At 47.2% G+C, this 17733-nt stretch overlaps 1 protein-coding gene across 2 annotated transcripts in view; it reads left to right on the top strand.

The window, feature by feature from the left end:
• Positions 1 to 356: 356 nt before the first annotated feature.
• The window catches only part of gfra2b (GDNF family receptor alpha 2b), a 117994-nt gene continuing 100617 nt past the window's right edge, over positions 357 to 17733 (top strand). For both annotated transcript variants that reach the window (XR_005613558.1, XM_039614191.1), the window contains exons 1-2: positions 357 to 978; positions 4902 to 5201. Coding sequence is in view for 1 of the 2 variants with exons in the window: in XM_039614191.1 (XP_039470125.1) it covers positions 906 to 978; positions 4902 to 5201 (373 nt within the window). In the remaining variant the exon portion in view is untranslated. The remainder of the gene's footprint in view (positions 979 to 4901; positions 5202 to 17733) is intronic.

The following is a 17733-nucleotide window of genomic DNA, read 5'->3' as shown; positions in this document are numbered from 1 at the left end:
GAAATTATAATAAAAAAAATTAATTATAATTATATAATTATAAGTTTAATTTTATTTAATTATAAGTTTAGAAAAGGGAAATAAGAAAAAATATAACTACAACACAAAAAAGTAAATAATAAAACGAAGAATAAAAATAAATTAATAATTAATAATAACAATAATTAAAATGTAAAGTAAAAAATTAAATTAAAACTATGCATTATTATGTAAATAAAAAATGAATATAAATAAAACGTAATAGCAGATCGTGTCCTTCAGTCAGATGACGTTGCTCTGAGGTCACACTCCGGGTCAACGTAAGTAGTAAACGCGCGTGCGTGGCGCTCGTTAGACGCCCGGAGAGAGGGAGAAAGAGAGAGAGAGAGAGAGAGAGAGAGAGAGAGTCTCTGAGTTTCGGGTGAGGAGGGGGTGAGGAGGATGAGGAGGTTTCGAGGTTTCCCTCAGTGCTCGCACGCGCTGGGCTTGCTGAAGGACGCACGAGGCTGCTGGTGGAGTGGATCTAACCGGCGGGAGACGCGCGTGCCGTTACGCACCGGGCAGCTCCGGTGTGTGTCTGTGTGTGTGTGACGAAGAGGAGGAAGAGTAGCGGACAGAGTCACACTGAGCCCGGAAAGTTGGAGTACAGCTGCGGAGTGAGCGGGGGCAGCTGATGTTCTTCACCGAGGACAGAGCTCCATCTCCGGGAGAGCCGCTCCGGAGCATGCGCTCCTGCCCGGACTCCCACTCTTCTTCTTCTTCTTCTTCTGCGTCCCTGCCGGGGCTGCTGTAAGCCCGGGAGGGCGGGGTGGGGCGGGGGGTCCCACCGTGTCCGGGGTTCGTACTCGCGCCACCATGTCGGTGGCAGTCCGCGCGCTGTGCGGAGATAGAGAGTGAGAGACCCCGACGCTCAGAGCGAGAGAACCATGACTTCCTGTGGGATTACAGCAGCACGCGACATGATCCTAATCGGCATCATCTGCCTGCTGCTCGTGCTTGGTGAGTACACCTCCGCTGCCCCCGTGCACGCGCACAGGTGAGGGCAGAGGCTCAGTTTGCGCCTCTGTCAGTCAGCTAGGTCTAAAGATGCTCTTGCGCTCTGAAACACCGAGTAACCGTCAGCAGGAGTACTCGGATACTCACAGAGATACTCCATTACAAGTGAAAATGTTGCAGTGCATGAAGTTAACTTTTTTTAAACCTCCGCAGACAAACAGCGCGCGCCCTTACCCTCAGACCCATGTACCAGCTGTGACGTGTTAGCATAGTGCAGAGTACTGTGTGTGCAGAGTACTGTGTGTACTCTGCTGTACTTTCTGTTTGGATTTCTATTATTTTTCTATTCAGTGTTTATTGTTCATCAGAGCCATAAAGGAGCATCTTTGTTACATTCAGTAAATGAAGTGTGTTCAGGTGCAGTACTCTCTGAGGTACTACCATTTTATCCCTGACAGGGTGTAGCTATTTGTACCCCCCGGGGGTTTGAGTACTTCTACACCTCTGCCTTACTGTGAACTTCTACTAAAAGATGCTGTTACCGTGCTTGATACCAGGACTGAGGACAGCAGGTCTCAGGAACCTTCGTTCTGATCCTGAATATTTTAATCTGAACTTTTTACTGCTGCACAAACATCCACGTACCCCTGAAAGGTCACATCGTTACCCCGAGGTCCAGTAATTAGCTCTTTGTGTGGCCCGCACCTGTGGGAGCTGTTCCTCTGCCCCTGGTTCTGAGCGCTGGTCTGATATGTTGCACCTTGTTGAGGTGGAGCTGTGGGGTGGGCTACACAAGCTCGTAGTGCTGGAACGTTTCTGTCTGCAGTGGAACAAATAGAGTGTGGAGCCCTGTTTTTTCGTGCCACCTTTTTTTTTTTTTGTCTCTGCAGAGTTTAAATGCACGTTTCATGAGAGCAGCACAGGATTTTACCCCACTGGTCCAGCAGGGGGCGCCTGGTGCCCTACTGACCTAGCACCAACCACAGGAAAGTCTGGAGAGTCACCCAGGTTATTTTTTACAGATACAATGTGCAGATGTCCCCTGAAGGCATCACGTCAGGTGCTGATAAAGTGTGAGATGAGGGGAACCTGCATAGTGTCCCACAGCTTCCATGAGTTACTCATCATAGGAGGCTCAGTGAAGGCCAGCTCAGGTCTCAGGCGTCAGTCCCGGTCCAGTCAGCTTAAAGGTGTAGCGCTGGCCACCAGCTCCAGCAGCTCCACTAGCTCCTGCTCTGAGGTGGCTTGGTTCCACAGTGCTCTCCTTAGACCAGGTGGACAGGAAGAGCCTCCTCGAGTGATTGTGAGGATTAAGGAGGACTTCAGGGACCACAGCCTTTGTGGGACATCAGTATTCACTGCAGATGATAGAATTACAGATAAAGATGAGGATGAACCCACAGTAACAGCCTCGTTCATGAATGTTTTCCACACGGATTACAAAGAGTTTAGGTTCATGGTTAGTTGAGAGTAATGGGTTAACGATCCACCTGCCTGTGACAGACTGCTCACCTGTAAGAAACAGCTGCCTCGTCGAGAGGTGGGCTTAGCTTTAGTTTTTGCACTGCTCTTCATGTCATCTTGCTGATCTTACCACCTCAAACTCTGGGAAAAAACTGAACAGCAGCAATATTTGGAGGGCAGGTTGAGGTATATCAGTGGTTACCTGCAGAGCTGTGGTTGGGCTCGTATGAACACAGAGAAGATTGAGGATGAGGGTGAAAATCTTCCTAAATAAAAGTTTACTTTAAGGGTCCCTCAATGGGCAGAAGGCACAAAGAAGATGCCAAACGAACCAAACTTCAGCCGAGAGAATGGGTGAGATGATCCGTCCACAGCATGAGGTCAGCCATTCATGGTCTGGATTACTCGCTGTGAAAGCCGTGATCCCCAGCTTCAGGTCCACATGTGAGGTTACAGGAGCTGCACCAGGGACAAGGAACATGGCACAGGTCATCACTCAGCGGGTGGAGTTTCTGCCACTCCCTGACCTGCTAGCCTGCTGAGGTCACAGTCAGGGCGTGTCACTGATGCTGACGAGTCTGTGGAGGTGCTGATGGTGCTTTCACTCCAGCATTAAGGTGAACAGCTGATTTAGCCTGCAGGAAGCGAATTAAGCCTCCTGCTGCGTGATGAGCTCTTCTCGCTGGTTTAAACATTTCACAGAAGAAACAGAAAAATATAATTTTTTATGTGAACTTCAGATCTGCTGAGGTCAGAGAGGCTCTGCATCGATCAGTGTTTGGGTGCCTGTTTGATTTTTGCCTCAAGTGCAGAGTGGGACTATGAATTGCAGAGAAGGAGGAGTGTGCTGCAGTCCTTTCACTATTACTTTGAAGGAGAACTACAGCCCTTTGCACTTTTATTTTGAAGAACCACAGCTCTTTGCACTTTTACTTTGAAGGAGAACTACAGCGTTTTGCACTTTTATTTTGAAGAACTGCAGCTCTTCGCACTTTTATTTTGAAGAACTGCAGCGCTTTACATTTTTAATTTGGAAGAAGGACTATGGTGCTTTGCGCACGCTTCTGTAAGGTGAAGCACTCAAAGACACCAATCAGAGCTGAAGGACAAGGATCTGAAAGTGTGTTTGTTCCACATCGTGTTTCCTCTCTATAACACAGCCTTTGCATTCATTCACAGACTTATTATATGATTATGCTTCTGGTTTTCTTAGATAATTGTCGGGACTGTAAAATGTCAGCGGCATGTAATGTAATAGATTACTTTTACCCTCCTGCCTGGTTTTGTGCCGGTTAACCGTCAGATCGTGTTGTTTGTTGGCGTTCAGCATGTTATGTCTCTAAAATAATGACTCCAGCAGCACACACACACACTTCCTGTTTCTGAAAACCCTCGAAATCCCACGAAACGCACACACCTGCTATCTGCGGCTGCCGACAGGTAAACATTCATTTCAGCGCGGCAGAGCGCCCTTATCTGGTCCCTGTGATGCTCGCTTAATTGGATTCACCCACATGTTATTGTCTCTGCTGGATGGAAGCTGTTGAACTGCCTGACAAAGGCCACGCTCGGCACAGATGGAACTGAGTCTGTGCGCCCTGGAGGAGATGTGGAGCCGGATTAGTGTGGGATATTTTCTTGAGGACATCCACGCGATGCCTTCTAATGTTTCCTATTTCAGTTTGATATGTTTCTGGAACAACAATAACTTACAACAGGAAGACATATATGATATGATGCTCTATGAGCACGTGCTGGCTTTATTCTCAGCTTCTTATCAGGAGATCACCTCATCTCAATCCGAGATCCAGCAGTGAGCCTTCAATTTGCAATCCTGAGTCACAGCTGAGAAACTGAGGCAAAGCATACAGACACACCTCCACCTGCACCAGAGGAAAAGCCTGCCTGAGTCTGCAGAGACGCACATTTATCTGACCAACAGTCCCATTAATATTTAGACTTTTAGTTTTAAACGAGCTCTGTTTGAACTGATTACTTTGCTATGTTAAAGAGATGGAAAAAGATCACAAAGAAGCAATAAGTGACAGTAAACAGGCGCCAAAAACTACAAAGAGACAAAAGTTGGCAGTTCGTCTTGTAATCGGAAGGTTGCCGGTTCGAGCCCCGGCCCCAACAGTCTCGGTTGTTGTGTCCTTGGGCAAGACACTTCACCCGTTGCCTACTGGTGGTGGTCAGAGGGCCCGGTGGCGCCAGTGTCCGGCAGCCTCGCCTCTGTCAGTGCGCCCCAGGGCAGCTGTGGCTACAATGTAGCTTGCCATCACCAGTGTGTGAATGGGTGGATGACCGAATGTAGTGTAAAGCGCTTTGGGGTCCTTAGGAACTAAGTAAGGCGCAATACAAATACAGGCCATTTACCATAAAATGATCACAAAAGTAAACAGGAAGTGAGTGAAGCTAACACCTCTGTGTCTAACTCCCGCCTTCTCCCTGTTTTCCTGCAGATGTGTGCGTTTGTGACTCGGAGCTGGGTGCCCCCGGCTGGAGGGAACCTCTGGACTGTGTCCGAGCCTCCGAGCTGTGCAACCAGAACAGCCAGTGCAGCTCGCGTTACCGGATCATGCGCCAGTGCCTGTCGGGCGGGGACAAGGAGCGCAGCGCCATGCTGGCCTCCAAGGAGTGCCAGGGGGCGCTGGAGGTGCTGCAGGACTCGCCGCTCTACGACTGCCGCTGCAAGAGAGGCATGAAGAAGGAGCTGCAGTGCCTACAGAACTACTGGAGCATCCACATGGGCCTGACTGAGGGTAAGCCTCCCGTGCTGGGCCCTGTCCAGAGCTAATGAAGCCTCCTGCTGCCGCCAATGGAGCACAGCAGCTTGCTGGTGTTTTTATGTCAGGTCTTCTCTTCACACTTTGAGGTCGTCTGTTGGCCTGGAGGGCAGACAGAAAGTAGAGAAAGTTTTACTCAGTGAGCATTTGCAAACAGCAGGTAAAGACGTGAGCGAGTGCAGGGGAGCAGCCTGAAGTCTGATGTGACAGGAAGTATGTTTATCAGGAGAAGCTCAGACATCATCACCAGAGTATGAAGAGATTTGACAGGAATGGGGAATGGATGAGTTACACTGTGTCTGCAGTGCGAGCCCTGCTGTTTTTCATCAGTATAATTTGAATTGGCTGGATTCTTCATGCTCCTCTGGATTGTCAGGGAAGCATCACTGATCCCTCAATCTCTGCAGGTTCTGCGTCCTGGGCAGAGTTGTTTTTGTGGCTGTTTATGTGTGATGGACAGTAGACGTAGTGAAATTCTCAGCAGCATGAGCCACGCTGAATCTAATGACGATGGGATCGTGTCTGTGCGGTCAGGTTTGAGGGAGTTATTACTGATTGTTTGACAAAATTGCTGCAATCATGTTGATTAGTGGGTGACCTTTAACCTGGAACAGCTGCTGGTTCAGATCGACTCGTGTTTGTGCTATTTTTTTAAGATTACTCTTATTTCACCAAACTATTATTTCATTATTGATGCTGGAGTTTTAGGGCCGATATTGATAACCATCCCACCATCTATCTGTCCGTCCATCCAACCATGTGTTCATCAATCTTTGAAGGCGAGTGCCTGGTTTTGGGTCCGTGAGGCTTGGTTGGACACCTCCTGAATAACATGGATCTGCTGCTCAGTGAGCCCACCGCCTCAGAGGGCCTGGGGTTGGGTGGAGTGTGAGCTGGGCTGTTGACAAAAGTGGGATTGGTGTTTATGGACCCCCAGACTGGACTCAGTTAATGATTTTTAAAAAGCAAATGGTAGTTAGCTGTAAATACATGAAGTCAAAGAGTGTTGTTTTTATCTATCAGTAAATCTTGTGTAAAGGCTCAGAGTAAAGATGCTTTACTACCATTTAATTTCTATAATAACAGACAGCTAGCTGTAGCATAGCTTCACAGCATGTATTCGACATGTGACTTCATCACATCCAGGTCAGGTGTATATGAGACACAGTTCTTACAGCAGAGCACTGTACCCCAGGCTGCCTGCAGACCCCCTACAGCCATCAGTGTGTCCCTTCCTGTTTAACTGAAATCTGCAAAACCCAAAAACTCTCAGTCCAAATAAACCTGCAGCCACGCTGAGGTTCACCTGGGGCTGTGTTCCAAACTTTGTCAGCTCTGACTTTGTGATTTTACAAAGGGAGGGCGGCGTGTTTGTTTAGCTGTTTGGTTTTCTGCAGAGGAACCTAAAAATGATTTTGATCCTTTTAAAGTGTCCATTGCGAGTGCTCCAGCGGTGCGCCGACAGACGAGCCTCTGACGGCTTTCCGAGATGCTTCTTTGGGAATTTTAGCACAACAAACGAGCCGCTCACATGAAACGCTCGCTCGCTGCAGAGCTGCTGTGTTCTCAGTCACCTGGATAACGCCCGTGGCTCGTCCACATCCCACTGCCACACACACACACACACACACGTGCACACGGCTCGTTGGCTGGCCTAGTTTAGGTCTCGGCAGTGGCAGAGCTCATTAAGAGCCTTTGTCTTTGTTCTCCTTTCCACTGAGGATGTCTCTGTAGTGCCAGCAAAGCTAGCAAAGCCTCCACATCACACACACACACACAGATGCTCACACACACACACTCAACGCTGTGCGGCCACACACAGGCCGTGTGTTTAAGCCTGACAAAGTTGTAATGTACAGAAACACAAACATGCTGTCTGAGACGCAGCAGAACAAATATCTATACCCACTAACACCGCACATGCTCACACGGCTTTCCTTCGTGCTGTGTTCATGTGTCTGAGCTCTGCAGTGTGTTTCAGTCTTTTTGCATTAAAGCATCACATCTTAACCTGGCGATCAAACATCTCGGTCGCACACAGCTGAAGGTGGACCAGTGAGAAACGCTTGGAGATCCAGAGACAGAGTCACCTGCAGTCCTTAATGATCTCCCAAACCTTTATTATTTCCTCTCCACTGATCTTGTTCACTAAAATCTCTCTTTTAGTGACTTTTAGCTGAAGCTGAACCAACAGCGAATGACTTTTAGGGAGGGGCAAAGGGAGCGTTTGGTTTATTACACGAAATCAAATGAGCTTGCCTTGTTTCCGTCATTTCTAAAAGCCAAATTATAATCTGATCAATCCTCCAGCCCTGCTAGAGGCTGATGACCAGAAACATTGAGTTTATTCAAAGGCAGGACCTGAGCGTGAAAATTACGATGCTAGCTGTCACAGAATATGTCCAGTTTGGACCCCGAGAGGAGGTGGAACTGAAAGTCAGTCCTCAACTGGGCCCAACTTGCACAAAAGCAGAGGAAAAGGAAACAGGAGCCATGACTTCACACTTAATGGTGTTCAGGCCAAAGTAAAGCTTGCAGAGTTCAGAAACCATCAAGCTCCCAACACGGAGCTTCAGTAGAGGCGATTGTGCGTCTGAATGACTTGAAAGTATTTGGCAGAAGTCGGCCTGTTGCTGTCCTCTTTCAGAAGAGCTGGAAGCCTCCTGGGGAGGTACCGAAGATGGGTCTCCAGGTTTGGTGAGATGTTTGAGGATTACCTGGTTATTTAGCCTGATGATGGACACCTGGATGAACTAGGGTTGGGAGATTGGACGAATATATTGACTATCATTTTTACAGGGGAGATTTATTTATTTATTTGCCCATGAGTAAGTTTGCTAATAATGATGGAGCTAATAGAAGCAGTCAACAGAAAAAAATAATAGCGCCGTTTTAACAGCACCCTCTTTCATCTGTGAGCAAATGCACCCTCCTCAGACTGCGCCCACATGCTTGTTGATGGAGCTGCAGAATCTAGTGATAGCCGCATACTCAGCCGGATGGTGGACACGTACATGCTCATGCAAATTAGTCGTGTTTGAGTACTTTGCTTGCATTATACGTCTGCACAAGCGGCACGCCACTTTGGTTACATCCTTAGGTTTACCTCTTTCATCTGGTTTAAAGCCAAAGAAATCCCAAATTGGCGACTTTATATTTTTTTTTGTGCTGACAGCACTGACTAACACGATTAACAATTAACCCACCTGGAGTGTTAATTGTTAATCCGACGCTACTGAGTCAAAATCCTTGAAATGTCTCTGTCAATGCATTTCGGGCAGTTTGTCCAAAGTTTATTCATTCTGCGCTCCAGATGGGTTGAGAGCGTTAAAAATTTTAATCGTGTTAATCGTGATGACAGCGTTAACGCTGCATTAATGCATTAACGCTGACAGCCCTAATTTTTTGGGGGAAATTAGTTCGTCCATGTTTGGACTTCTTCTGTTTTGTAAATGTGCAAATCAGTCTGTGCATGATTACATTGCTCCACCCATCAAAAAGTCTGCGCATGCGCGAATATATCGCCCATCGTCGATTATTGGACTGGCAATTGTCGGTTGGAAAATTTTTACATATTGCCCAACCCTAGAATGAACTGGTGAGGTCCTGGTTTGGGTTACCATGGTGACGGCACACAGTTTGTTTTTTGGTAAGTTATTTGGTAACCATTGGAGTGTGTTTATTATAATATACCTCATCTGTCCATGTGATGTAACTTGCACAAGCTCAGTTATTTAATGTCCCATCTTCCTCCCCTCCCTGAGTCTGGTTCTGCTGGAGGTTTCTTCCTGTTAAAAGGGAGTTTTTCCTTCATGTTGTTGCCAAAGTACTTCCTCACATGGGATCATGTGATTGTTGGGATTTTTCTGTGATCCTGTAGTGTCTTTACCTTACAGTATTAAAACACCTTGAGGTGACTTTTTTTATTGGTGCTATATATAAAATTTAAAATAAAATTGAATTGAATCAATAGTTATGTTGTTTTTTAGTGGCTATGAGGGATGATGATCAGTGCTACAAAGCTGTCGCATCAGAGGCTACAGTCCTCTCCAAACCTTGAACAAGGTGACAACTCAAAGTTAAAAACTCAAACAGTGTTTGTGCACTTTCAGCTAATGAGCAGGATTTCAAGGGTGCAGGTAAATGGCTTGATGTGGCGCGCAGCCTTGAGTCATGAATCTTAAAAATGATTTGAACATGGCAGCAGTCTGTGCAGATTGCTACGAACGTCAGCGTGACTACAAAGAAGCTTTAAAAGGTTTCTCACAGGAAAGTTCATCTGCTGCTCGCTTAATTACATCCTGCTTCTGATGGGTTTATAGAAATTGTGCTCCTGCAGTTTTGGCTTCCAGCTATATTTTTCTTTCATGTGACACTGAACAAAAGATTTTCTCATGCACTGTTTGTCTCGTTCATGCATGACGAGCAGGAGGGGATGTGTTGGCTTCTCAGCTTAAAACTTATAATAGAAGCCAGGAGGAAGAACAGGTGAGGCTAAAAAGACTCCGAAGTTTCTCCCAGTACGAGGTTCAGCCTGTGTTTATGTGCCTGGAGAGCCTGGATTTAGGAGAGAGGTTCAAACTCAGAGCTGTGGTCATCAGAGGAGCCAGTCTTTAACTACATAATGATAATAAGAACAACAACAACAACAACAACAAAAATGTCACTAAGAAATAATGATAATAATGATAGTAATAATAATAATACAAATTTTACTATGACTGTTACAGCACACACACAGAAAATCTACAAACACAGGAGGGAAACTAAAGTGTGCAGCAGATATCCAGTTTGAGATCTTTAATCTACTCTTAGGTTTTTAATCTGAATTAGTTCTCGGTCTCAAACTTGGTCTTTAGTCTGATTTTCATTCTTACATCTTTAATCCAGTCTAAAGTTTTTAACCAAGTCTTTGTGTGTTATTCTGGCCTAAATCATCATCAGTAAATTCCAACCTAATCAGGATTAGTCCTGTCAGATTATCAGATTTTTGGCTGCTAATAAAAAATAAACCTTCAAACTAATACACAACGAAATGCCTTTTGTTTTGGAAATGAGAGGTTGGGGTCGCTGAGGGCCTCACGGAGATCATCTAGTCCTTAGTGTTACATTTAGACCTGAGTCTTGTCTTTAGGCCTAATTCTGTAAATTTCAGTCTAATCTCTGCTCACTGCTGGGCTCAGCGCTGTGTTCAGGAGACCTTCCAGACATTTCTACATATTTCCGTGAAAGGTTTTCCTCTCGAGACTGCAATGCTTCCACCAAGGAGGTTATTTGTGTGTTTTTAGTCAAAGAGTTACTTCAATTGTTATTAAAGTTCATGTAGAGGAGCGAAGACTCGGTCACTGTGTGATGCTAACTTTCACAAATAATGCTGTCACATCCTCTCTGAGTGCATCTTCAGTCCTGAATGTAGTCTTTAATATGTGATGAAATCTTTACTTGTCATTGTGTTTCTGAGGATTTATTGTTTAGTTTATTGGCTCACTGTGGTTTTGGTTTCTGTAACGTGCCCACCTGCCTTCCAGCAACAGCCAGTAATCATTTCTTTTCTTCCAAATATTTTGTCGATCCTTTAGTTCAGTGCACAGAAAGAGAAAAGAGTCAGAAGTGAAATGGTTGAATATGTATGCAGATAACTGTCTGTGAAATACCAGCATGCTCTGGAAATGTGTTTAAATTGCTAATTACACGTAGTTCACTCCTGCGTGACGCTGCTTTTATAGTCTGATACAGAGTCTTTCACTTAGTCTTAAATATGGTCTTTGTGAATCACTTGAGTAAATCAGCAGCCTGTGGCTTAATTAGGAGAGCTGTGATTGACGGCAGCATCCAGGTTTCACTTTGCAGACTCTCCAGTGAGTCTCTCTGCCCGGCAGATCCTCCGAGAGCCGCCAGGAAGGTGTTGAAGGGAAGGGTGGAAATGAGTAATGAGCTGAGGGACAGAAAATTGGTTGTGGGTGGAGAGTGCCGAGTCCAGAGACGGAGGACTGGAGTCTTTCCTGAAAGCTTTTCCTCTGGCATTCTTTTCATTATTCGTTCTTTGAGGGCTGCAGAGGAAACACTCACCCAGGAGGAACAAAGTGGGGTGACAGAGATTCTCAGAGGTTTCCTCCCACCTGTTATTATGTGCACTGTGAATGTGAAGGAGGTGAGTGGAAGCACCTTAATAGGAGAAGGAAACTTAGAAATTATCAGAAAGTGAGGCAGAGAATAAAAACCTGGATATGATTAGAGAGGCTGAATAAATCTATTCGTCATCATCATAGCTACTGTGGTAGCTATGATGATGATGACTGTGATGTCACCATGACTCACCTGTGGAACGACCTGCATCATCTGTTGGTTTAACATTTTGACTGTCATTTTGTTAATATATTTCTTTATTTTATTTCCACCAAATTAAGGTGGACTGATGATTGAGGATTTCATCACTTGGCCTGCAACACACATCTGTTCGCAAGACATAGCTATAGTTGCACACATTATAAAACCATGGCAAAGCTAATCCCGTTAGCAGGAATGGGTTTGGGGGGTGGGGCCACAAATGCATCTGTGAGCTCTTGCTTGTCAGGTGAACGTGTAAAGCACTAGTCTACAGAGGCCTGATGGTATCAGATCTTTGAATAGGATTATTTCAGGTAGTCAGGTATGACTAGAAGGTGAAATGTGATTTAATTCTCTGAGGACTACAAGAGCATCCTCTTGGTGGGCACTAGTGAGTGGACCCACAGTTGTTCTATCATAAAGGTAATATAGAATGGTAAACAATAATATCGCCCCATCACGTCTTTAAACAGAAAACACCATTCAGCTTTTCCATCTGAGATGCAGTGATGATGACTGTAAGCCGGGGCCTGAGGGCAGAATGATAAACAGCACCGAGGGGCTTAAGAGCGGCTGCAGAGGCATGCCTATAAATCATATCTCCATAATCCAGAACAGAGAGAAAAATGGCCTTACCTACTTTTTTCTGTAAAACACAGGGAGGTTAGTTCTTTACAAAACAACACACGTCTGAGCTCCATAATTTTATTTTGTTTGCTTCCCTCATGGCTCTCATGGCACTTTTGCCTTGGACCAGACGTACACAGATTTCTTTCCTGCAGACCTTTGTTTGACCCAGAATAATGTCCTGCTCATTGGTAGTAGCTTGAACCGGACTGGCTAAAGTATCGAAAAGTTTATCTCAGGTCCCACTAGGGTTGGGCAATATGTAAAAATTTTCCAACTGGGTGTTATGCGCGTACTCAATCCACGGAAGCTGTTCACCCCAGGTCGATTGGTTATGGGAGGCGACGCAGCGGAGGGCAGCCTCAAGCTCCTGGTTAGCCTGCTCAGATTGTCCATTACTCTGTGGGTGAAACCCGGAAGAGAGACTGACCTTTGCTTCCAGAGTGGAGCAGAACCGCCGCCACACTAGGGACGTAAACTGCGGCCCTCTGTCCGAAACGACATCCTCGGGGATCCCGTAGAGCCTGAACACGTGGGCAGTGAGGAGCCGAGCCATCTCCAGGGCCGTGGGAAGTTTCGGAAGGGCGACGAAATGAGCGGCTCTGGAGAAACGTTCGACAATGTTAAGTATTGCGGTGTTACCTGAGGAGGGCAGTAATCCAGTGATGAAATCCAGGGAGATATGTGATTGTGGGCGAGCCGGTGTGGGAAGAGGCTGAAGAAGGACGGTTGGAAAGTTTATTCTGGGTGCACGTAGAACAGGCTAACACATATTCCCTGGCATCCTTTGTTATAGTGGGGCACCAAACGTAGCGTCGGAGGAAGGATATGGTGCGGAGGAACCCCGGGTGGCACGAGAAATGGGCGATGTGAGCCCACTGGAGAACTTGAGGGCGAACAGATGTAGTACTGAAGAGGCGGCCGGGCGGGCCGGTTCCCGGGTCCGGCTCAGATTCTTGTGCCTCCTGGATGAGCGACTCGATCTCCCATGAAACTGCCCCGATAACACAGGCGGATGGGAGGATGGGTCCGGGGTCCGATTACTCCTCCGTGGTGGCGAACTGCTGGGAAAGGGCATCCGGCTTCACATTCCTTGACCCTGGCCTGTAGGTGATAGTGAAATCAAAGAGGGTAAAAAACAAAGCCCACCTGGCCTGCCGGGAGTTGAGGCATTTGGCCAAACAAAGGTACTCCAGGTTCTTATGATCCATCCACACGATGAATGGCTGCGCTGTTCCCTCCAACCAGTGCCTCCACTCCTCCAGGGTGAGCTTGATGGCCAATAGTTCCCAGTCTCCGATGTCATAATTACATTCTGTGGGAGAGAGGCGGCAAGAGTAGAAGGCACATGGGTGGAGCTTACCATCCTCCTGCTGGGATAGGACCGCCCCCACTCCGGAGTCCGATGCATCCACCTCCACAATAAACTGCCGGGTGAGGTCTGGTTGACGGAGAATGGGCGCTGTAGAAAACCTCTCCTTGAGCAGGGTGAAGGCAGGGTGAAGGCATGCTGCGCGGCGGAATCCCACTGGAAAGAAACTTTGGGAGAAGTAAGTTTAGTGAGTGGGAGAGTGATTCTACTCAAATCACGAATGAATTGCCTGTAAAAGTTTGCAAATCCCAAAAAACGTTGCAGCTGCTGACGATTTGGAGGGTCGGTCCTTAAGTTCACCCTCTCGATGATATAGCCCAGAAAAGCCACCGAGGTCACGTGGAACTCGCACGTCTCCCCCTTCACAAAGAGCCGGTTCTCCTGGAGGTGTTTGAGGACCTGCCTCACGTGAACTTGGTGCTCCGCAAGCATCTTTGAGAAGATAAGCATGTCATCCAGGTACGCAAAAATACAACGGTTGACGAAGTCACGGAGCACATCATTAACCATGGCTTGGAACACTGCGGGAGCATTGGTTAGACCAAAAGGCATCACGAGGTATTCAAAGTGGCCCAAGTGGGTGTTGAATGCAGTTTTCCACTCATCCCCCTCCCTGATACGCACTAGATGGTAAGCGTTGCGCAAATCTAGCTTGCTAAAAACAGTCATGCCTTGAAGGAGCTCAAAGGCGGAGGAAAGCAACGTCAAGGGATAATCTATGCACAGCCGCAGAGACTTATCCTTTTTAGCCACAAAGAAAAACCCGGCCGCGACAGGAGAAGAGGAAGGGCCAATCAAGCCTGCCGCGAGGGACTCCGTGATGTAGCGCTCCATGGTGTCTCTCTTGGGCCGGGAGAGGCTGTACAGCCAGCTGGATGGCAACGGGGCTGAGGGGAGGAGCGCAATCGTACGGGCAGTAGGGGGGAGGGACCGCGCCCGATCTTTACAAAACACGTCCCGCAAGTCGTGGTAAAACCGCGGGACCGCTGAAAGGTCCGGGGAGTCGAGCGGCGCATTAGTGGGCTGTGGCGAGATGGGTGGAGTGGCGGCCCGGAGGCAAAGCATGTGACAGTTGACACTCCATTCCATTAATTCCCCTTTCTCCCAGTCTATGTGCGGATTGTGGAGCACAAGCCAGGGGTGGCCTAACACCAGTGGGGTGAGTGGTACCTTAAATGCAAAAAAACAAACTCTCTGTGTGATTGCCCTAAAGGGAGAGAGAGAGAGGCTCTGAAACATGGGTAATGTTGTGCAGGCGCTGACCTGACAGTGCGTGAACACGGAGGGGGTTCGGCAGTGATTCTAGTGTGATGTTCAGTTTAGTGGCGAGCGAGGTGTCAGTGAAATTCTGCTCCGCCCTAGAATCGATAAGAACTGAGAGAGAATAGGAGACAGTCCCAACACATAGTTTAGCAGGCAAAAGGAGTCTGGGGAGAGGACTCTCGCTCGACAGATCGCCCACCAGTACCCTCTCTATTACTGGTGGGTGTGCCCTTTTGCCAGTGCCGGGCAGGAGGAAACTGAGTGGCCCTTGTGGCCGCAATAAACACACTCACCGTGAGCATCCCAGCTGCATGGGCTCCTCCTCCTCCTCTTCACCGGCGTCAGATTCGCGCAGCCCACGAGCCGCTGTGCAGGCTTCGTGAAGCCCCAGAGGTTCATAACTGGAGCGTGCGTGTGAACTCCGGTGTGCGCGTACTCGATTGTCCACTTGAATACACAGGGTCATGAGAGCATCTAGGGAGCAAGGCAATTCACGAAGCATCAGTTCATTTTTGAGTTCATCATTAATGTTAGTCAGTAACGCACTCTTGAGTGCCTTTTCCCCCCATTTCATCTGCTCAGCCAAAGTGGAAGAGAGCATAGAAAAATTGGCCATGCTCCGCTTACCTTGCTTGAGAGCGAGTAAGCATTGGCCAGCGGCGGCTGCAGCGGACTCTTTGTCAAACACATTTTAAAACTTATCAAGAAAGTCAGAAAAGGAAATTTCAGGGGTAGCGTGAAGCACTGCTTGCACCCAGGTCAGTGCGCAATGCTGGAGTAACTGGACAATATAAGCAATTTTAGCACCATCACTAGAAAAAACTTGCAGCTGCTGACGAAACTGGAGGGAACATTGAGTGAGGAAACCAGCGCATTTACCAAGTTCTCCAGAAAAAGCTCTAGGTGTAGGGAGAAATCTGTCTAATAGAACAGGTGTAGGAGCTGGTGGTGTGGCACTTACGACTGGTGCTGGCGTCTCCTGTGGGAGTGTGGTGGGTGGATTCACCGCCAGAGGTGTTTGCTGGGCCACAGCCTGCGTGAGGTTTGCAAGCTCACCTCGAATGTGGATAAACATTTGCTCATGACGCTCCAGCATCGCTGCCAATGTGGCGAGAGTGGGGGTCGAGGTCGCTGAATCTGCTGAGTCCATTTTTGTGGCTGGATGATTCTGTCACAAACTGTTGCAGGGACTTAAGCGCAGAGTGGGTTGTCAGTTCTGAACACAGAGTTTATTTACAAACACCAAGTGCAGAATATATACAGTGGGGGAAAATCCGGGGTTCTGAGGGTCCAAGGGAAAACTCTCCTGCACTCGTTCTCTTCTCCTAAACACACACACGTCCACACAGCGTGGAGGTCACGGGTCCGGGGGGGAAAACTATCACACAGGAAAGGCAGGTTACACAAAGTCACGAATCTTACACAAGCTAACGTTCACAACAGCCAGAGAGGATCACTAACGTGTCTTGCACAATCATCCAGCGACGAGAAGGTCTGTGTCCTGGCCTTAAATGGTAGACACATAACGGCAACATAATAGCGAACAGGTGTGTGGGCCAAGAGCGGGAGCCCGCAGTGAGCTCCGCCCAGGCAGAGCGGCGAAGAGAGAGAGAGAGAGGAAAACCAAAACACATGTAGCCTTCCGGGGCTTGGCAGCCCCCCCCCCCCCCCCGGCGACCCACCAGGCTTACCTGGATGCCTGCGATGGAATAATTTATAAGTTTTGTTTGGAGGGAATATTTTACCTTCTTTTCTTGTTTGTTTCACTATTAATATAGCTACTTTTTGGATTATTCATTTATTTATTTGAGATGCGCCAAATTGCACAAAAGACTTAACTTTATGTCAGAGATATCTTTTTATGTGCACTGGAAGAGACATTTTGATTTTTAAAGTAGTTTTTGTTTAATTTTGTATTTGTTGTTTGGTCGAGTGTGTAAGACAGATAAACAATGGAAAAGCCTGTAAACACAGTTATAGTGGAAAAAGAAGCCAGTTTCTCTTTGTTTTCGTTCACCACCATTGCTTTTTTTATTTAAATAAAATGTTTTTGTTTTTTCTTAACATAGGCTACTGCCGTTCTTTCTTTCTGAGTTTGAGTAAATGAATCGCTGCTGCATTTGGGTGCAGTCTGAGGAGGGTTCGTAGGCTCACAGCTGAAGGAGGGTGCCGTTAAAACAGCGCTGTTAATATTTTCTGATGACTGCTTCTGTTAGCTTCAAGCAACATTAATAGCAAACTTACTCATGGGCAAATAAATAAATAAATCGCCCTTGTAAAAACGATCCTATCGTCTATAGTGGATATATTTGTCCAATCGCTCAACCCTAGGTCCCACCCACTTTGCGCCACCAGCCGCTGTTTTGCCCACTTTGCGCCACCAGCCGCTGTTTTGCCCAGAATCACATGATGTTGTTGAATGTGGCTCACTTTCTAGGATCAAAGGTTACTGCATGGCTGTGAATCACTTCCAGCTTTACAGCTACAAAGACTGCACCGCATCCCAGCCAGACGGGCCGTGGTTCACATCTCCACCCCTTACAGTAAGATTCACCTGTTTGGCAAGCCTGAATGTTTTTACAGGAGAACCACATGAGAACTGATGTGAACGCTAACGTCCTGGAGTTTCTGAGACATTGTTAGTTAAACATGTGGCTGAAACGCAACTAAGTGGTTCACGATGACTTGATGGATCTTGAGAAGCACTGGTGGAAGGAACATTCTTTGACTTTGTTGGGAAACCCAACATGTCCTGGGTCTGCCCTGGACATGCCCAGAACATCTCCACCAAAGAGCCCTGAACGCATCCCCTTCAGATGCCTGAGCCAGACAAATGAAGTTTCATTCTGACCTCTCAGTTTTCCTTCCATAGCTTTTTTATTTGGCCTTTTCAAATAAGCAGAAATTCTACAAACACAG

This window comes from Oreochromis aureus, linkage group 7 (genome assembly GCF_013358895.1).
Source record: "Oreochromis aureus strain Israel breed Guangdong linkage group 7, ZZ_aureus, whole genome shotgun sequence".
NCBI lineage: Eukaryota > Metazoa > Chordata > Actinopteri > Cichliformes > Cichlidae > Oreochromis > Oreochromis aureus.
Note: the sequence above shows the minus strand (reverse complement) of the source record. Positions and strands in the feature narration are given on the sequence as shown.